This window comes from Sinocyclocheilus grahami, unplaced genomic scaffold, assembly GCF_001515645.1.
Source record: "Sinocyclocheilus grahami isolate Dianchi unplaced genomic scaffold, SAMN03320097.WGS_v1.1 scaffold83.1, whole genome shotgun sequence".
NCBI classification, from domain to species: Eukaryota; Metazoa; Chordata; class Actinopteri; order Cypriniformes; family Cyprinidae; genus Sinocyclocheilus; species Sinocyclocheilus grahami.
In genome coordinates, this window is record NW_015505262.1 from 602692 (window position 1) to 624646 (window position 21955).

At 38.3% G+C, this 21955-nt stretch overlaps 1 protein-coding gene across 4 annotated transcripts; it reads left to right on the plus strand.

Moving 5' to 3' along the window:
- The first annotated feature begins 234 nt into the window (after positions 1–234).
- LOC107586514 (coiled-coil domain-containing protein 50-like) lies at positions 235–21500 on the plus strand. 4 transcript variants are annotated; one of them, XM_016273912.1, is made up of 13 exons: positions 235–480; positions 1371–1461; positions 9795–9857; positions 10761–10890; positions 11129–11219; positions 14200–14278; positions 16476–17606; positions 18329–18423; positions 18920–18997; positions 19076–19189; positions 19698–19786; positions 19864–19949; positions 20028–21500. In XM_016273912.1, the coding sequence occupies exons 2-13, from the start codon at positions 1413–1415 to the stop codon at positions 20189–20191; spliced, it is 2169 nt and encodes a 722-aa protein (XP_016129398.1). In that variant the 5' UTR covers positions 235–480; positions 1371–1412; the 3' UTR covers positions 20192–21500. The 4 variants fall into 4 exon arrangements, with proteins under 4 accessions (XP_016129398.1, XP_016129400.1, XP_016129399.1 ...); XM_016273914.1 differs by having other exon boundaries at positions 14200–14272; XM_016273913.1 differs by having other exon boundaries at positions 235–355.
- The last annotated feature ends 455 nt before the right edge of the window (positions 21501–21955 follow it).

Consider the following 21955-nt stretch of genomic DNA (forward strand, 5'->3'; position numbering starts at 1 on the left):
GTTGAGAAAATGTACTGAATAACAAGTTGCTATTATTTTTTAGTAGCCTAATGTTGATCAACTTTCTGTGCATTTCGATAATTAAAAACAATAAAAGACTTTTGATCTAAGTAGCCATATTTAAAGGGTGAACCAGGGCATCAACGTTTTTTTCCCTCTATACGCATTAATAAATTATATTTATGTTAATGTTTGATGTGATTGGATGCACCAGTGTAATGTAATGAGCGCTGGTCGAGGGAGGGAGCGTGAAGTTTGTCCGCGCTGGCTTCCCATCCCTGTGGAAGCTCATGCCATTGTCTCGTTGTCAAAAACAGTCTGTCTAGTCGGAAACTTTGAAACTGGGTAATTATAGGTAAGGCTTGTTTCAGACACTGCCAAATCCAAGTATGAGTTTATGAGAAGTGAGAGTTTTTCGAGTAGCCCTAGTATGCAACAAGTAGTTTGAGCGTTTGGAGTGAAGAGAAGCGCGCAGAGCAGGTAAGCTGTTCGGTGTCTGTAGTAGTGAAGCGTGTTTTTAGTGTTTGATGAATCATTCGTTAGGAATGTGAAGATCAATTTACCGCACTGTCCCCATTCATTTCACTTTTGCTGGTTCGTTTGTTTTTTGGTTGTTGTAGTTTCGCTTTGTTTTGTTTCGGGGCTCTTTTGCATTAGCTGCGTTGTCGTATATTTGGTCTTCACACAGTGTTTGTTCATGCTTTCTGTTGTGTATTATAGCACAACACAATTTATGCTCTGATGGAGTCGATTTTAATTATTTATTTAATTATTTAAATTTTGTTGTTGTTGTCATTTACGTCTAAATTTAAATGACTTTTAAACTAGTAATGTATTTACTCTTTAAATCATCTATTTATTATGGTTATGTTTGCATTTATTTACAGGTGACTTCTTTAAGAAATGGCTTTTATTTTATTTTTTATATTGCAAGTGGTTTAAAGGAATACCTTATTTAATTTTACTTAAAGTAAACTTTATTTTATTGGTGATTTCTTAAACCAGTACTTTTTATTTTTAGTTAAATATTTCTTTTTTATTATTTTGCAGGTGTTTTCATACAACAACTCATTATTCCTGTTATTTCTTTTGTTTTACATGTGATTTCTAAAGAGGATATTTTGTTTCTTTTTTATTAATATTATAAATAGTGCATGAATAAATGTTAATAAAATGTGTTGTAACATGCAAATATTTTAGCAGTGGTTTGTCAAAACTTTGTCTTTGCAGTAAATTATAGTCTGATAAGTAATCATATTTAATGAGCCAGTGCTGAACTGTGTATCTGTTGGGACACTCACAGTGACCAAATAAACTACTTTGGCCCAGTCAGTCTAGCTCTAACCAGAGTCTCTCTTTCATGAGGCTAGGTGTTGCTGAATGGCATGAGTTGTTGAGCAGTGTCAGAAGTCATGGCAGAGCTGGAAGTGGATCAGTCCAACCTTCCCCGAGTCCAGGAGGGTAAGACCTGCCCGACATGCATCATAGTTACACATGTGTGTACATTGCAGACCATTCATTTTGGAAGATTTGTGCTCTTATGATGCACAAGATTCCAAAATTTGTCACATCATTGTGGACTTGATTGTTGATTCCCATTCTGATGTCTTAGATTTTCTGATGTCTCATTCTGATGATATATCCCGTGTGCTGCATGCTTTTGCTGAGAAGTCTGAGATGAGGTCTGATTAACATTCCATTTTTTTTCATCGGTGAAAGAACCTTTCCACATGGCTCTGTTTGCCTCCAGCAGTGTCTCTTAGGTAAAAATCCTGTATAAAGGAGCTTAACCCAGTGCTTCTTTTGAAGGGGGAAATGTTGATGATGATTTCCCTTCCGTTCCCATTCTGTACACAAAGCTTTCATTGTTTTCATTTGTATTTTTACGCTTAAACAAGCACTGGTTATAGAACAAAGACCCTATTAGACCACCATACGTTCTGTATCACCCAATTAACTAATGTCTATGCTTTTGTGGATTACTATGCCATGTTTTTCCCACTGGGTTTATGTCCTTTTAACTTGGCCTGTGAGCAACAGTGTATTCATTTCCTCAGTTTGTTTTCAGTACTAGTTCCCCAAAACATTGTGAAATCTCGAGCTCTCTTTGTTTTCACTCTGGTTTTATCAGTTCCTGTGGATGTGTTTTAGCTCTGGTAGTTCTCTTGCCATAGTCTTGGGAATGCCGTCTCTATACCCCAGTTCCCTTGAGAAAAAGCAGCCTCTTTTTTTCCTGCACTTTAACCCCTTTGCATCCTTCACTCCATGCGTTCACTGACCCTTTTCCTCTTTATGCCGTGGAACCTCTGCCCAGACAGATATATATAAATGTCTGGTAGTGGCATACTACAACTACCACTGTCAAACAAGTGGTTGACAGACTATTGAGCTGAGAATATAAAAAATAAAAATAATAAAATAAATATTTTGAAGTCTTTGGTAAATTCATGATATTGCTCAATTTAATGTGTCCTTGCTGAAGAAGAATATTTTCTTTAAAAAAAAAATATATATATACACATACATGCATACATACAGTGGGTACGGAAAGTATTCAGACCCCCTTAAATTTTTCACTCTTTGTTATATTGCAGCCATTTGCTAAAATCATTTAAGTTAATTTTTTTTCTCATTAATGTACACACAGCACCCCATATTGACAGAAAAACACAGAATTGTTGACATTTTTGCAGATTTATTAAAAAATAAAAACTGAAATATCACATGGTCCTAAGTATTCAGACTCTTTGCTGTGACACTCATATATTTAACTCATGTGCTGTCCATTTCTTCTGATCATCCTTGTGATGGTTCTACACCTTCATTTGAGTCCAGCTTTGTTTGATTATACTGATTGGACTTGATTTGGAAAGCCACACACCTGTCTATATAAGACCTTACAGCTCACAGTGCATGTCAGAGCAAATGAGAATCATGAGGTCAAAGGAACTGCCTGAAGAGCTCAGAGACAGAATTGTGGCAAGGCACAGATCTGGCCAAGGTTACAAAAAATATTCTGCTGCACTTAAGGTTCCCAAGAGCACAGTGGCCTCCATTCCTTAAATGGAAGACGTTTGGGATGACCAGAACCCTTCCTAGAGCTGGCTGTCCGGCCAAACTGAGCTATCGGGGGGGAAGAGCCTTGGTGAGAGAGGTAAAGAAGAACCCAAAGATCACTGTGGCTGAGCTCCAGAGATGCAGTCGGGAGATGGGAGAAAGTTGTAGAAAGTCAACCATCACTGCAGCCCTCCACCAGTCGGGGCTTTATGGCAGAGTGACGGAAGCCTCTCCTCAGTGCAAGACACATGAAAGCCCGCATGGAGGACTCCAAGATGGTGAGAAATAAGATTCTCTGGTCGGATGAGGCCAAGATATAACTTTTTGGCCTTAATTCTAAGCGGTATGTGTGGGGAAAACCAGGCACTGCTCATCACCTGTCCAATACAGTCCCAGCAGTGAAGCATGGTGGTGGCAGCATCATGCTGTGGGGGTGTTTTTTAGCTGCAGGGTGCGGTCAGATGAATGCGGCCAAGTACAGGGATATCCTGGATGAAAACCTTCTCCAGAGTACTCAGGACCTCAGACTGGGCCGAAGGTTTACCTTCCAACAAGACAATGACCCTAAGCACACAGCTAAAATAACGAAGGAGTGACTTCACAACAACTCTGTGACTGTTCTTGAATGGCCCAGCCAGAGCCCTGACTTAAACCCAATTGAGCATCTCTGGAGAGACCTAAAAATGGCTGTCCACCATCGTTTACCATCCAACCTGACAGAACTGGAGAGGATCTGCAAGGAGGAATGGCAGAGGATCCCCAAATCCAGGTGTGAAAAACTTGTTGCATCTTTCCCAAAAAGACTCATGGCTGTATTAGATCAAAAGGGTGCTTCTACTAAATACTGAGCAAAGGGTCTGAATACTTAGGACCATGTGATATTTCAGTTTTTCTTTTTTAATAAATCTGCAAAAATGTCAACAATTCTGTGTTTTTCTGTCAATATGGGGTGCTGTGTGTACATTAATGAGGAAAAAAAATTAACTTAAATGATTTTAGCAAATGGCTGCAATATAACAAAGAGTGAAAAATTTAAGGGGGTCTGAATACTTTCCGTACCCACTGTATATACTACCAGTCAAAAGTTTAGGATCAGAATTATTTTCTATGTTTTTTACAGGAGTTTCTTCTGCTCATCAAGGCTGCATTTATTTGATAAAAAATGCAGGAAAAATTTCATATTGTGAAATATTATTATGATTTAAAATAAAGTTTTTCTATTTGAATATACATTAAAATCTAATTTATTCCTGTGGTGCAAAGCTGAATTTTCAGCATCATTACTCCAGTCTTCAGTGTCACATGATCCTTCAGAAATCATTCTAATATGCTGATTTATTATTAGTGCTGGAAACTGTTGTGTTGCTTAATATTTTTTTGGAACCTGTGATACTTTTTTTCAGGATTCTTTGATGAATAAAAAGTTAAAAAGAAGAGCATTTATTTAAAATAGAATTCTTTTCTAACAATATACAAAAGTTTGGGGTCAGTACATTTTTATTCTTTCTTTTTTTGAAAGAAATTAAAACTTTTATTCAGCAAGGATGTGTTAAATTGTTAAGAAGTGATAGCAAAGATTTATATTGTTAGAGAAGATTTATATTTTGAATAAATGCTGTTCTTTTTAACTTTTTATTCATCAAAGAATCCTGACAAAAGTATCGCAGTTTCCAAAAAAATATTTGGCAGCACAACTGTTGCCAACATTGATAATTCTAATAATAAATCAGCATGTTAGAATGATTTCTTAAGGATAATGTGACACTTTATACTGGAGTAATGGCTGATGCAAATTCAGCTTTGCATCACAGAAATAAATTATATTTTAAAGGATATTAAAATAGAAACCAGTATTTTATATTGTAATAACATTTTGCAAGATTACTGTTTTTTTTTCTGTATTTTTGATCAAATAAATGCTGTCTTGATGAGCATAAGAGTCTTCTTTAAAAAGCATTACAAGTCTTACTGATCCCAAACTTTTGACCGGTTGTATGTATGTAAAATACATACATACAACTACACTACAACTATGTCATTATATATATGTAATTTTTTAAAAAGAAAATATTATTCAGCAAGGACACATTAAATTGAGCAATATCATGAATTTACAAAAGACTTAAAAATATTTATTTGATTATTTTTTATTTTCTCAGCTCAATAGTCTGTCAACCACTTGTTTTTGTTTTGTTTCATCTCAGTGTCTCTGTCTGGTTTGCATGCTGTGACTGCTCTATCTTTATTTTTTTTAAACGGGTGTATCATGTTTTTAAAGTATGCATAAATGCTTTCAAACATATCTTTTGCCTGTCTTTGTAATATGAGCAAGTCTTTTTGTCTTGGCTTCTGCAAAACTAGTTCGACAACTTTATATCCACACCCTCTTGCCTGCCAAACCACTCAGCGCCCCAATCAGACAGACACCTGAATGCTGCTGAGATCAGATCCACTAAACCACATCGCTGCTAGAACCGGGTCTGCAGGCTCAAATCCCTCCTCCTACAATGAGAGGAATGTATGAGTGCAGGTTAGCAGGTGTTTAGACAGTTGAGAGTGAATTTGAAAGTAACACAGGTATATGGCTTCTCCCTCCTTGACTGGATAAAAATGGATGATCCTTTCAGCGTGTGAATCTGTGAGTGTTGTTTTATTTTGTTGACTGCTTATTTAGAGACTTGAGCCTTAGAACATCTTGCTGTTAGGGGTTCTGGAGTTCCTCGGCTGTAGATAAAGATGAACAGAAATCCCCAGCACTCCCCTCTTATGGGGGTGGATACGGCTGTCAAGAGTCTTATCAGTTTAGGTGTCATTTAAAGGACGGATCAGTGTTTGGAGAGAAGACTAATGTGTTTTCCTAACCAAACGTAATCAACATACTAAATCCAACTGTCAGAAGTCCATTCTGTTGCCCTTGTGTTATCAGGATATTTTGACTAAAGGAATCAGACCAGATGCTTTTAATAATTGGCTGTAGGCGTATGTACTTGGCTAGCATATAGGCTTCATGTGTCTTTTGCTGTCTTATGCTTCCTGAGAACAGATTAAATGACACAGATGATTTTACAAATTTCTTGTAAACCTTCTGAAAAAAATAAGAGATTGAGTTTGAGCCAAAATCTCACTGGCACTTTTGAACAGTAGTGTATATAAACCTTTGATTAGTTGTGACATTTGATGAACAGGCTTGTAAAGTTATCAAAAGGCTTTTTCTGACATAGTTTTTATATACAGTGGGTATGGATATTATTCAGACCCCCTTACATTTTTCACTCTTTGTTATATTGGAGCCATTTGCTAAAACCATTTAAGTTAATTTTTTTCCTCATTAATGTACACACAGCACCCCATATTGACAGAAAAACACAGAATTGTTGACATTTTTGCGGATTTATTAAAAAAGAAAAACTGAAATATCACATGGTCCTAAGTATTCAGACCCTTTGCTCAGTATTTAGTAGAAGCACCCTTTTGATCTAATACAGCCATGAGTCTTTTTGGGAAAGATGCAACAAGTTTTTCACACTTGGATTTGGGGATCCTCTGCCATTCCTCCTTGCAGATCCTCTCCAGTTCTGTCAGGTTGGATGGTAAACGTTGGTGGACAACCATTTTTAGGTCTCTCCAGAGATGCTCAATTGGGTTTAAGTCAGGGCTCTGGCTGGGCCATTCAAGAACAGTCACAGAGTTGTTGTGAAGCAACTCCTTCGTTATTTTAGCTGTGTGCTTCAGGTCATTGTCTTGATGGAAGGTAAACCTTTGGCCCAGTCTGAGGTCCTGAGCACTCTGGAGAAGATTTTCATGAACGAAGGTGTAACCAATTATGAACTAAGGTGTGTGTGTGTATACAGTATGTATGTATATGCATATGTATGCATGGGTCCACAATTTCTTTTTTTGCTGTGTATTTCTGATGATATTAGAGTTCTTGTTATGCCCTGTCGAGGCAGAGAGTATGTTGGCTGCTGGACAAAACAAACCAGCTACTGAGTCTACAGAGCTACTGGACGTCTCAAAAGAGGACAAAGACACTGACCATCATGTTTTGCCCTTATCTGTATGCCTTCCTCCTGCCTTTCCAAAGTAAACGGCACCAATCTCACTATCCTTCTGCTCAGCTTGTGTCTTTTTTCTGCTGCTGGCACATCTGGAAACCATTCCCCCTGTGTGCAGGCATGTGTGTGCTCTGGGTGGATGTGGATGTGTGAGGGCATTGTTGCGAGGTGTTTGTGTAACCTGATACGGGTTATCACAATATGCAGCAGGTGGGCTCAAGCAGAAAATAAGGGGGAAAACGGTTGCTTTAAACCCCGGGATACCCCATAGAAGGGATATTTCTCTTTGCCCCCATTTTTAGGAGGTCAGTAGTTTCACCTCACCAGACGAGATGGCTGGGCCTCACAGCTATACATAGATTTCCAGCAGCTGCTCAGGTCAGAGGTTGTGCTGAAGTCAGAATGTCTCCATTACGATATTATGTTCATGCTACTCTAATTCAGCATGATTGCTCAGGCCATCCTGAAGTAAAGCAGTAGAGTTGTTTGTGTTTCAAATTTCAGTCCTGTTGAGTGTTAATCCAGCAGTTACACTGATGGGTGGCTCTTGATTTAGTAAAGCGCTCACTTTTACTGCTGTCAGGGTCTGTAATGTTCTCAGTCCCGACCGCAGGTCCAGTACCAGCGCTACAGCCTCAGACTCCAGCTGTTGTGTCAATTACAGACTGTATTCCCCTCAGAAACACTCTGTGACTCAGCCGCCCTGTAAATCACTAGATTTGAGGTTGCTTTTTTACTAAATTTGAATTTGGTGAACACTTTGTGGATATCCTGAGGGGAGGCACCACGGGATTATTGAAGTTTTGTTGCCATGAGCGTGTTTATGAGAGCTGTATATGTTTGTTTGATAACACCAATGACACTGTGTCAATTATTGTGACACTACTCAACATTCACCACAACAGTTATTTACTGTAACCCCTTGAGGGATTCTGCAATGTGCAGAATACTGTACTGAGCTTTTTTAGCTTCACTGCATACAGTAGGCTTCCTTAGAGATAAGAAAATGGCAATGAACAAAAAAAAAAGTCAACTTCAAACAGAATTGATCCTTAAAATATCATCAAGCAAATCATGGCAACTATTTACAGCAACTCAAGAGTTTTGAGAAGGACTAGTGTTTATTTAGAGTTATTTATTCAACTTTTTCTGCAGTGTGCTCCAAAAGATCCACACTTCGCTTTAATATATGCTGCACCTTTTTTTTTTTTTTTTACCACACATATATTTTATGTGGTTGTATATCAGCTTGAAAGATGCTCAAGAACTGTACTTTTGGGTTCACATGAACATTTGTGACCCTGGACCACAAAACCAGTCTTAAGTCGCTTGGGTATATTTGTAGCAATAGCCAAAAATACATTGTATGGGTCAAAATTATTGATTTTTCTTTTATGCCAAAAATCATTAGGATATTAACTAAAGATCATGTTCCATCAAGATATTGTGTAAATTTCCTACTGTAAATATATAAAAACTTAATTTTTGATTCGTAATATGCATTGCTAAGAACTTCATTTGGACCACTTTAAAGGCGATTTTCTCAATATTTAGATTTTTTTGCACCCTCAGATTCCAGATATTCAAATAGTTGTATCTTGGCCAAATATTGTCCTATCCTAACAAACCATATATCAATAGAAATCTGAGTTATTTAGCTTCCAGATGATGTATAAATCTCAATTTTAAAAAAATTGACCCTTATGACTGGTTTTGTGGTCCAGGGTCACATTTGTTAAATTCAGAGTTCACTGACTTGATACCCTGTGTTTTTGCTTCTTGTTAAAGGAATGTTCTGGGTTAAATAAAGTTTAGTTCTATCAATGGCATCAAAATACTGCTGATTAGTCCCAAAAATAATGCATGACCAGGTCTTTGTCCACCTTGAACAGCAGTCCTTCCACTGAAAGGACTATTTAGACTATTTTAGATCTCAAATAAGTAACACTTTAGTACAGATGAAACTGCAATCTTCGTATTTCTGATTTAAATCCTCTGAAATGCCTTGCACCAATAAACATTACTACATAAAATTTGTTTGGTTTTACAAATTGAGAGACAAATTCTTTTCAATAGCACATAAAAGATTCCTTTTAAGATTTTCCTTAAAGCAGCGAGAGACTTGCTGGGTTGTCAGTTGTTTTAACATAGGGTTTAAAATGAAATGTGACACTTGTGGGACCAAAACCACAACTGTAATTTTGTTTTTAACTTTCCAGGGTCAGTTTTTGTCATGCAGACTGTAATTATGGCTTTATGAAATTTGATTGTCTCATTTTTAAACTTCGTATATAAAGAATTTAGGACTTTTTTAAGGGATAAAATATATGTATTTTTAATTTGGTTTGAAATATGAGACTTCACAAATGTAGTGCTATGAACATTTTTAAATGAGCTTTGAATTACTTTACTAAAATGACCTGAAGTGACTTCTGAAGACATGAAATAACACATCATAGTCTCTGAACACAGTCCAAATGTCTACCAGTATTTTATCTTAAAAAGTCTCCAGTTACAGCCTCGAATATATGTAAGTCATGGTTAATATACTACAGATACTATACTTTTATAATCTGAAGTAATCATAAAGACCACTGATAAAAGATCAGCAGCATTTCTCACAGCCTGTTAATTGTTAATTTTTCTGCAGTTGTACTGAGTGTTGTTTTTTTCCCTCTGCAGTGTGCCAGTGTTTTGCTGAACTGGAGGATGGAGCTCTAGCTCATAACCTGCAGGAGCAGGAAAGTAAGTCCAATTTCTCTCATTTCATCTGCCACACCTAAAGCTTTTTTAATGCAAGCTTGAAATCTGTTTTCTCAGCGTTGACACATTCAGCTGCCTTTTGTGTACTTCTAAAGTAGGCTGGTGTTCACACACCTGTAAATACAAGGGCGTTTCAGTACATAAGGTAGCAAGACCTCTCATGTGAGTTTAGTTTTAAACCATTCTCTGAACAGCCGTTCACAGAGATCACCGCATCAATATTTCAGTTAATGTTTTTATGTCAGCCTATTACCCGCCCCTAAATGGCATCAAAACAAACTGTGAGGTTGCTTTACATGTAAATCGGATGATCTCTCTGTGCAAGTATGCAGTTTATTGTCACAGTAAGGCTACATGAGGTCGTATTACATTATTTGCTGAAACAATCAAGTACATCATGATATTTAGAAATATGTCCTATCATGTTCACCAAGGCTGCATTTATGTGAACAAAAATGCAGTAAGAACAGTAATACTGTAACATATTTTTGCAATTTAACTATTTTAAAATGTATTTAAAATTGTATTTATTCCTGTGATGCCAAATCTGAATTTACAGAATCATTACTCCAGTCTTCAGTGTCACTTGATCCTTCAGAAGTCTAATATGCTGCTTTGCTGCTAAAAAAAACATATATTATTATATTTTGGAAACAATTGCTCTGCTTAATATTTTTGTGGGAACCGTGATACGTTCTTTAATGAATAGAACATTTTAAAACTTCTTTGAAATGGAAATCTTTATAAATGTCTTTACTGTCACTTTTGATCAATTTAATACATCTTTGCTGAATAAACTTCATTAAACTTACTGACCCCAAACTTTTAAACAGTAGTTTATCTTCCATGTGCTCTTCCTGTAAAATTGCATGCTATCTCCAACAGTTGAGCAGTACTACAACTCAAATGTGCAGAGGAGTCAGCTGGTGCAAAGGGACATCAGAGTAGCTAAGAGACTCCAAGATGAGGAAGAGCATAGAGCTCAGATGCTGCAGCACCAGGCCACTCACCAGCTGTAAGATCTCTCTCTCACACACACACACACAGAGTCAAAGACTAATCACACCACTATCATATATGACACTGTCCTTTCATGGTTGGATGCTGTTTATCAGCAGTTCAGTAGCTGATAGCATGTCCAAAGTCCACAATTCTCCTATAGTGTGATGGCCTCGGCACTTCCTTCTTGCATTAAAGGAAACAGATGTGTTTTTAGTTGTTTTCATTATATCAAAGGTGTTTTTTCTCTTAAGGGAGGAACGGGACTCTGAATATGCACACATGATTCAGGAGGAGCTCCAGCGGCGTGCAGACGAAGCTTGGAGGAGGGAGGTGGAGGACGAGGTGTGTAACACACTCCAGGCTCAGTAAACATCACCCCTTCTGTTTTTCATTTGCACCTCTGAACCGCTTTGTCTGAGGGATCAAATGGATCAATAATTAATGAGTCACCATGGGACGCCAGTGAGCTGATTTATTCAGGTAGTCTCCTGTGGAGTGTAAGAGCTGGCAAAAACCACACGGGAATGAGCATCAAGCTACTATAAAGCAAAAATCACACTCATACTGTGCATTAATCAACTTCAGATGCATTTAACTCCAGCCCACCTTAAATAACCTCCCCAGGGAAACAAAAAAGACTTCTGTTCTAGTCTTCTAGTTCAGTGAGTCACAAGCAGAAAAGAGTGTGGAAATGTTCTCCTCCAGAAATAAAAGGAAATCTCTATGGATCTGCAGCTTTCTTTGGTGAGGGCTTTGTATTAAGGGTCCCATAAATGTTATAGCAGTTCTTTGTGTTGGAGGTGGTGTGGCATAGTGGTTAAAAAGCTGCAAGCGATAATCCATGATGTTCAGTCCAACCAGCATTGTGCCCTAGTGCTTAACGTCTCTTTGCTCCAGAGTGAGCTGTCCTTGTAATAATTGTACTAAAAGTTATTTTAGTCAGCTTAATATGAAATCTTATAGTTTATTAAATGCAAGTTCTCCCCAAGAATGTTTATCTTTACACAGTTTTGCTTCTCACGTATATTTTAAAGATGTTACTGGAAAGCAACAAATATGCTCATTGATGTTTTAAAGTGTTCATTTAAAATTAAGCTTTAAAGCAGACATAATAAAATATCAGCCTCTGTATTATTTAATTAATATTTACTAGTAATTTTGAAGGTGTTTTCAAACGTGTGGCATTTTTTGCACTGATAGGCCTCGCATATTGCATAAAATGACATTCCACTGCATTAATTATATATACACCCCTGTAGCCCTGTGTTAATTAAAGCCTGTGAGGCAGCTGTTCGCATCTAAATATCATTTCCACACACTGCTCTGAAGCCTGCTGTCCTATCAAGCTCATACAGGATCAGGGAAGAGTAATGTTGAACATAATTCTCACCCAGTCATTCTAATTGTTGTGTACACAAACACGCCTCATCTGGAGTCCAGGTGCCAGATAAGCTCAGAATCAGACCCCTTGAGGCAGGACCTAGTCTCACAGCGAAATCTCCCAGCGCAGGACAGTGGATTTAATTCTGTTAATGCTGTGAAGTAAGAAAGGTCACCATAACAGGTTCATTAGAATGGAACATTTCCAAATTTAAAAGATGGGATATTTGTTATTGGCTAAAGCCAAAACGCTTCTTATTAATATTACATTATATTAAAAATATTTAATTTGTAGTTAACAGCAAAGGTAACAGCATATCTTTCTTTTTCTACACAATATTAGTTATTTCTGCCTAATATTAGAAAAAAAACGTATTTCAACATATTCAAGTTTCACGAAAAATACCAATCTAAAGCTTAGTGTTAAAATACATTGTTATAAAATCTTTTTAGTTTTGTTTCAATTTTCCTCAGGCGCCTGTGGCCCGTTGAGGTACTCTTGGTTAAAAAAAAATAAAAAATTCTGACCTAAACAACTTGACCATCTCTTTACTTACTCTTCGCCTATTTTCTCATTTCTCCCATTTTCAAATTTTGAAGAACCTTGTCATAAATATTCAGGCCAGCTCCTGAAGTATTGTATTTTTCCTTCCAAATAATCAGCATTGAAATCCAAGTACAGATTATAGTTCAATGCAAGTCAAAAGTTTTATGATTGTTGGAAAGAACCTGTTTTGTCACTTCTGTTGTCATTAAGGTAGAACTCCGCAATCTACTGGTTAAGTGCTGTATTCTACTGTAATTCTCTGTCATATACAGGGGGTTTGTCCAACTTGCGCGCAACAGGAATTAAGTGAGCAAGATTGTCCCAGGTCTTAAAAATGCCAAAGCACAGTGCCCTTAACGCAAACTAAATCCACACTCTCGAATCTCCAATATGGATTTGTGTCATCTGTTATAGAGACTACTGAACAGACATTTAGTTTTACATTTTAAAATGCAAAGTAGGCTATTGAAAATCAGAATAAAGCTCTGTAAACACTTGCATTTTACAACACTATACAACACATAAACACTTGGGCCAAATACAAGAAATACATCATGTAAGAAGACAAGTGGTCAAGTGCAAAGACCGCAAATGTGGGTATTTGGATGAGCTCAGGGTATGTTGTCACATTTATGGCTGTTTTTGCAAGACTTTACAATACAATATTTCATAACACAGAGTTAAATGCAGGTAGAAATACCATTAGAATTCTTTCAAACAGTAAACAAGTTCTAGTAACTTTGCTAATATCTTACAAGTATATATAACATTGTAGGGGTTCATGTAATGCTTTTGCAGAAATCATAGTTTGTAACTTTACAGATCAAATTAATATACATTTTATAATATTTACATGGTACAGAATGTTGGTAGTCATGTGAGAAGATTAAAGATAAGGTCACTGTGGTAAACATACTGTAATTGGTTTAGTTTCAGCCGTACTTTGTCAGAGGAAACTTGTGAGTCATTGTGGTCAGCCGTGCGATAAATTGTGACCTCCATTTTGTTAGAGGCCAAGTATGTAGCTTTTTGAAGATTCTGCATGGTGGGCTTTTTGCTGTAGGTGCAGGCAGGTCTTTGATACGTAGGCGTGGAAATTCCCTTCTGTTGACGTGCACGTCTATCACTGGTGCTTTGTTGAGTGCCTGAGCGGATATATTTTTAGTAACACAACCTACACTTAGGGTTGAGGGTTTCACCTCGGTGTCATCACTGAATAACTGTAAATCTATTTCTTTCTGACATGCTATTAGTTTTTAGTTTTTTTTCAAATACAATCTGCAGCCATACTTTACATGCTTTTCTATATTTATTAAAGAATTTGTTAAAAAAAACAACAACAGATCCTCACACTCACAAATGAACATTATGATCCATAAAGTTTTTGTTTTTTAGGAAATAGCAAAAAGGATACAGGAAGAGGAAGAGCTTTATTCGAGACACAGGAGCAGTTACCAAAATAAAGATGGTAAAGGTAAAATTCTCCTCTGCAACAAAATTAATGCTGTTATTGAAGTGTTTTTATGAAGTGGTGTTCCTTCAACAGTTTTATGTAGGCCTCTCTCTTGTGACAGCAGGCTCCCTTTGTGTTCACACTGACAAGTGTTTCTGTTGTGTGACAAAGCTGCACTTATGTACATAAAATACATTTACATTTCTAGGTTACTGCATTCAAAATTTTCTTCCATAATGGACATAAATTTTGTAGATTATTAGGAGTGTGAAATCTAAATTACATGTCGAGGAGGCCACATTTGCATCGACACTGAACCCAAACCCCATAGCATCATCTGGATTGAGTCTGATTTGCTTATTAAAAGCCTAAATTGCGAAAGATCATGTCGATAAATGACTATGATCATGACTATGTCTCAATGCCTTGTCACAAGTTTTCTTAGACTAGTCAAATGGTTGTTTCCTGCATTTGATTTGCTGTAAAATAATGTGACACCACGGGTGATGTTGAAACCTTGGTGTCTTCTGATTTCTTACACACAGAGTAGTCCATCTTTAAGCACATTTTGAATATTAAATCTAATGAAATAATACACATGCAGTGTATTGTTAATGCATCCATCATTCAGCATGACACATATAGCCAGCTGCTTCATTTACTTTTTAAGCCCCACAAAACATGACATCATCTGGGATGATGACTATTCCAAAGTCCAGTTCACACATGTTTGTTTTGTGTTTGAAAAGTTCTATGGTTACACGACATCTTTTGTGTCTTACAATAAAACCTGAATTTCTTTAATGGCATAAACAGAGCTACGAGAGGATGTTACGTTTTCCTTTGAATTTATTGACTTCATTCATGTCTGTAAAATTGATGGCGTTTCCACTTCCATGTCCAGTTGAAGTACAGTTCACCCAAAGATGAAAATTCATTTGGAATGACATGAGAGTGAATAAATGATGACACAATTTTAGTGAGAATTTTGTTTTTTTGGTATGCTCATCAATTAATGTATGTAAAATGGGGTAATTGTGTGTCTGCTCCATTCAGTGTATGTAATGGACTCAGACAGGGAAGGATTTTGTCTCCCTTTATATTTAATGTTTAAATGGATGATTTATCAAAGCTGTTAAATGGTTGTAGAACAGGTTGTATGGTTGGTCATAACATTATAAACCATTTGATGTATGCAGATGATTTGGTGATTTTTTTTTTTGTCCATATAGTGCTGGTCTTCAACAGTTACTGAGGATTTGTTCTCGATATGGTTCAGATTTTGATATTAAATATAATGCCAAAAAGAGTAATATTATGATTGTTAGGAGTAGGGGGGACAGGAAACTGACATTTCCTGACTTCTCTCTGTCTGGGAGTGTCCTTAAGGTATGTAATGAGGTTAAATACTTAGGGCATTATATAACTGATGACCTGTCTGATGATAGGGATATTTACAGACAGTGTTGTACGCTGTATGCCCAGGCCAATATGTTGATTCGCAAATTTGGCATGTGCTCAGGATCTGTGAAGACTACACTTTTTAAAGCATACTGTACCCCTATGTATACTGGCCATTTGTGGCGGCATTACAGAAAGAGCAGCATGCGGAGATTTAATGTAGCTTATAATGATGGTATGCGATTGCTGCTTAAGGTGCCAAGAGGGAGTAGCGCAAGCCAAATGTTTGTCAGTGCTGGTGTGCCAACCTGCGCTGCTGTGTTACGTAATCTTATGTACAGATGTACGTGTAGGTTATCAGAATCTGTAAACAGTATAATTTTAATACTGACGAACTTGGCACTAAGTTCAGTCAGGCTTTTTTCAAATATGTGGAATCATTGGCGTTTTAGTACACATGTAAATATGTGATATTGTGGTTTTTGTCCTCGTGTGTTTTTGTATGTTGTTATTGTTGTGTCTTTGGTTGGACCGAGTGTGTCCTTGATTATAAAGTTTGATTGACACTACTATTATTTCTTTTGGTTGAACTATCCCTTGAATCCAACTATCCCATTTAACTTTTAATGGCGTACTAACCAGGCCCTGAATTCAGTGAAGCTCCATTTAAACTCCATGTTTTTTTTTCCAACGGTTCATTTGTCCTTTTTACATCTAAACAAAGCTTCATATGTTAACTGTTTTACTGTGCATCCCTCGATCTCTAACCATTTCCCAAATCCCCTGCTTTATGTTTGCATGGTTGGCTTTACTAAAGAGTCCACAAGCGTTCCTGCTCGTCCATACTTACCCCGGCCTGTTCATGTACCTCACAACCAGTCTCCAACCAGAAGATGGCAGCACTCCTCCTCGCCCACCTACTCGGACTCTGAGGAGGACCTGATTGAGTACAGTAGGCCTACAGTCATATGGCAGGACAGCAAACCCACTGTGGGGCAGAGGAAGCTGGTCGGCAGACCTTCCAGAGCTCAATTAGAGCAGGATGACAAAAGCATGACCAGCCAAAGCAGCAGTAACAGATCTTCACACCTGTCAGGTGGATGGGGTGATGTCATCAAGCTCATAAAGAACGATATGAGTGAGCAAGGCTACCTCAGCCACAGCTCTGAGGATGATCTCTTTGAACCAGTCTATAAACTTGAGAAAATATTGCGACAGAAGCAGCAGGTCTCAGGAATGGGGCTGAGTCGCCACAGCAGCATGAGGGAGGATCGTAGCAGAATATGGCAGGGAGACAGTTGTGGTCCTGGAGAGAGTTTTAGGGAAAGACATGTTCATTTCCTGGATGAACGGAGGTGCACTAACAGTTACCTGGGCAACGGTTGTAGGACCTATGAAAATGGTCACAGGGACACTAGGGAAAGAGTTCAGTGTTCAGCAGGGATGCTAAGAGATGATCTCACACACCTCAGAGAAACTCAAGGTCTCCACACTCATGCTCAGGAGTTTCAACGGAACATTTCAATGCGACGTAGTTACCATGGTAATGTCAGGCGGACATCTGAGCGTGAGGGAAGCAGAACATGCAGCGTAGATGATTCTAATTTGGCTAGACCAAGACCCTCAAATAATGCTCCCTCACTGCAACCAAGAGTGCCACAGTTAATGGAGTTGGAAGTGGAGGATTGTTTGAGAGATAGGAGAAATTGGGAGATGGGGAGAGGCAGAAATACACAACAGAGAGCTCGATCATTAACGGAGGATGAAAGGAGGATAGACCGAGACCACAGGCGTAGAGAGTGTAGGGTGAGGCGAAGTCAAAGTGAGCACTGGCAGACCTTCGAGGAAGAGAGATCAAGCACAGAGGAAGAGTTGGAGAGGGAGAGCACGAGGGAGGAGAGACGGATGCAAAGACTCCAGTCTTGCAGTGGGCGCTCTTCCAGAGAAGGTAATCCCTCTCTGAGCTTTGCAGTGTGGCTGAGCCTGTCCCTACATCTGCTCATTGCTTTCCAATCAGTAAACAAGAACTCCTGTCCATTTCTGTGTGCTTGCAGTGTACATCTTGGGAGTTGAGGCAATTTTTTTTTTTTGGTGTCATCTGCTTTTTCTCAAGCTTGATCCCTTCTCCAGTGAGACTAGATCTCGTCCTTGTTTCTCAAAAACCTCAATCTCATCTGCTTCTCTTTCTCCTAGAGCAGCATCGGTTGTTTTCTCCTTTTCAGTACCTCAGCGTTAAATATTCTTGTTTTTTCTTGATTTAGTCTTGCATTTTCTTTTTGATTTGGCCCTTGCTTTGTGTGTCCTTTGAGGTACGTTTATATAGCTGTAATCCACCCAGTAAGATTCCTAATGAGTTTATTAAATGGAAATCCACATTCAACTGTCTTGGCCAAAAGTGTTCAATCCTGTTCCCGAAAAGGGCCACCTTGCAGGAGAAATTAGCTCACGCCCTAATTAAACACATGAACCAACTAAATAAGGTCTTCATGACTGCTGGAATCTTCCAGGTAAGTGTTTTGGATCTATACTCTGTGGGACAGTTGCCCTCAAGGAGAGCAGGATTGGACACCTATGGTTGCGGCCCATCTGGCTGAAGGTGATGGTGGTCTGAAAACCCTGTGTCCCCTCTCCACATTATCTGGTTGTGATTCTGCACTTATTACCTGACAGGACCTGCTCTTAGGAGTGGAACGGCTGCTCTTGTGCTACTGGATGAGGAGCTGGCCCGCAGGCTTCAGGAAGAGGAGGAGAGATCGGCCGAAGAGGTGAGCTACAGGATCAAATATATCTACCGCAGTTTTGGTAAATGCCACTGTCTCCTTAATCAAACACACTTGATTCAGGTTATCAGCTCATTAGTAGGGACAAAGAAATTAAAGTGTCAGGCAAAGGAGACATTCAAAATGTTTAGTGTTGGGAAGCTCCAGAAACGTGATAGAAAATCACTGGTATATTGTGTACACCGAGCAATCCGGCTCCTGGAGGGCCACTTTCCTGCCAAGTTTAGCTCTAACACACCTCCCTGTGGGTTTTTAGTGTTCCCGATTAACTGCTTCAGGTGTGTTTAATTTGGGCTAGTGCTAAGCGCTGCTGGAAGGTGGCCCTTCAGGAGCAGGATTGGACACCCCTGGTATGTACCATCATACCACCCAGCTCTATTAGTGATCTGCCGCAAAGTCTTTTTAATATCCCTATCAGTAACAGTAGTAAAAATTCCTAAAATAAAGCAAAAATATGCAGAATTGTTTTGTTCTTTCATAGACTCAGCAAGGTCCCTCTCCTCTTAGAAGGGACTGTCCTATTGGAGATTTCAGAGCGGCACAGGTTGCTCAAGATGAGGTAAGCAGAGCTTAAATGAGAGGGCTGCTTTCCCATCACATGAATAGGTGTGAATATTCATTTGTCATTTTGTGGCAGGAAATTGCACGTTTAATGCAGAAACAGGAGATTACGTCTAAACGGAGGTCTCGTGAGCTGGAACCTGTTCGAGAATACTGGGAGAATGACAGGAGAACAGCATGTGACAGACAGGTAGTCACATTTAGAGTGACACTATCTTTTATTATTGCGTAACCATGTACTCCTTACTTACTATCCAAAAATTCCAACCATCTGAATGCATCAAATGACACCTCTGCAGAATTGCCTTGTCCATGCATCTCTTTGGCACAGTTCATTCTGATATTAGTGCTGTTGAACTGGAGTGCATTTCCCAAAAGCAACTATTGTCGCAAGTTCCATCGTTACCAATAGAGTTCAATGGAACTGACAACCATAGTTAGCTAACGATGCTTTTGGGAAATGCACCCCTTTTTAAACATTACTTTTGCTGTGCTTACATGAATTGATCATATGATTCATCAGTATTGCCACATGTGTTCTTTGGAAATATTGATCTTTCAAGGATGATTCACATTGACTCAGCAAATTCTAAAACCCTATTTGTGTTTGTTGGACCAGAGTGAACCAGCCTTTAGGAGCCTTTTTTGTAGTAATACAAAGAAATAAAATTGTATGAATTTTGCTGTTTGATATACAGAGGCGCAGACTGGATGCCGAAGGTTTTCAGTCCCCATTTGATGACTTCACCCCAGACAATCAACTCCCTAGTCACATTTCCGTGACAATGTAAATCACTCCTTTCTCTATGAATTACTGCTTAATTTTCAGGTAATATCATTTAACATCCTTTGGTGTCACCACAGGCAACCGCAAGCCATCAGGAATATTGCCGAAGAGCTGGACCCAACCTTTCAAAGGAAGGATTCTGCTGAATCGGGACAAATTAATGGTGCTTTCATTCATTCACATAACACAACAACTTCTAATATATTTATGAATGGAATAAATAAATTTCGTTCATTTACAGGTTCCTGTCAAAATCAAACATCACAACAAGTAGGTTTGAAGAGCCCCTTGGAAGAACCTAATTTTGTGCCCCCCACGAAACGACAGAGTGACAAACTGGAACGAGTAAAGCCCAAGGAGAAAAAGGAAAATGCAAAACAGAAAGAGAACTGCAAGCAGCAGTGATGCTGGACATGTGTGAAATCAACTGCAATAATGAATTAATAACCAAATTCGATTAAAGAAATGCATGCATGTCCTGGCAGTTTGGGGCTTTCCAGTCTTCTGCTTTCTCCAAGACTTGGGATACTTTTGTATTCAACAAATCAACTTGAACTTGCAAAACAGGGACACTCCATCCAGATAAACAGATGTTTACTAGTAATAGCATTAAGTCATGTCATGCTCTATTGGTTTGTTTCGTTTTTATTTACCTTTTGGTTAGAGGCTGGTATGTCACCACAGAGGGAAAGCTCCTACTAGCGGTACTTGGTATTACACATTTGACTTCTGGGAAAACCTGAAATGATACTATGCTTTGATAAAGGAAGTTAGCACATGGTTGAGTGATCCTCTTTGGAGTTTTTCTGCATGATTCTTGATCTCTTAAGATATTTAATCAGGCATTCTTTTTTAATTGCTTGTACTTTTTTCCTGTACTCCGGGAACTACACTAATCTTAATTTGCCCAAAGTGTTATTTTAATTTCTAATGGTTGCCTTCAGTATGCAAGAATGTCTTTGTATAAAGTTATAAAAAAAAACGTTTGCAAAACCAAGTCATGCTTTCACAAATGAAATGTTTATTTTAATAGTTACTGGTTTACGAGACTGCTCCTTCTTTGTAGTGTACATCAGCATAGTCTCTATATATGCCCTACAGTAGTTTTACCAGGCTGGAGGAAATGACACTTTCATGTATGTTTTCTTGTATTTTTGAACTGATGCTGAGTGCTAAGATTATATGTTTTCATTGTATTCACTACTGTTATGGCAATAATGTGTTGTCATGAATCAGTAGGCCTTTATTGCCTATCTAAAATTTAAAGATTGCTTTGTACAGAAGACACAAATTTATATATATATCCATATCTTTCTTGATGTACATCAATAAACACTTTTTACATTTACAGCAGAAATTTCGTGGATTTAAATTTAGACTAGACAGAAGTTAAGACTTTCCCTAATACCAACAAATTCATGCAAATCTCTGCGGGAAGCACCTCAAACATCAAATTCCAAAGAGACCTTCCTTCTCTACCCACAAAATGTTTTTTTTCTATTTACAAGAGGGAGAGTTGTTTTATAAACTCGGTATAGGGTTTTACATAGTAAACACAGTAGTGACGCATAAAGTGACATATTAAACAGCTTGACCTTTTTTTGACCGTTAAAGACAAGCACAATCATCGCATTGCTCAACCACCAGCTGTTCTGTTACATCAGTGTTTCTCAACCCTGGTCCTGGGCGGCCCCCAGCACTGCACATTTTGTGTATCTCCCTAATCAAACACACCTGATTCAACTCATTAGCTCATTAAAAGAAACTCCAGGACCTGAAATGGGTGTCAGATAAGGGAGACATACAAAATGTGCAGTGTTGGGGGCGCTTAGGACCAGGGTTGAGAAACAACTGTGTTACATCCTCGCTGCTGTTACGCCCTGATAAAACCTCTCTGGAGCCAAATAAGGTTGTTTTTTTGTGGGTGCAGAGTGAATTATCTCTGCATGTGTTTGTCTCAGTCTAGACGTGGAAGGAAAATGAAGCCAGAATGCAAAATGATTCATCGTGATTCCTAGGTAAACTCTAGATTAATAACATTACAGATACAGTAAATAGTTTTCAAATCAGGACACTAGGGAACTATGTCTGTACAGTTATCCCAACATTCGGCGCCCTATTTCGTTTTAGCGCTTGAGGGGGGAAAATGTCAAACAGTGATGGAAATAA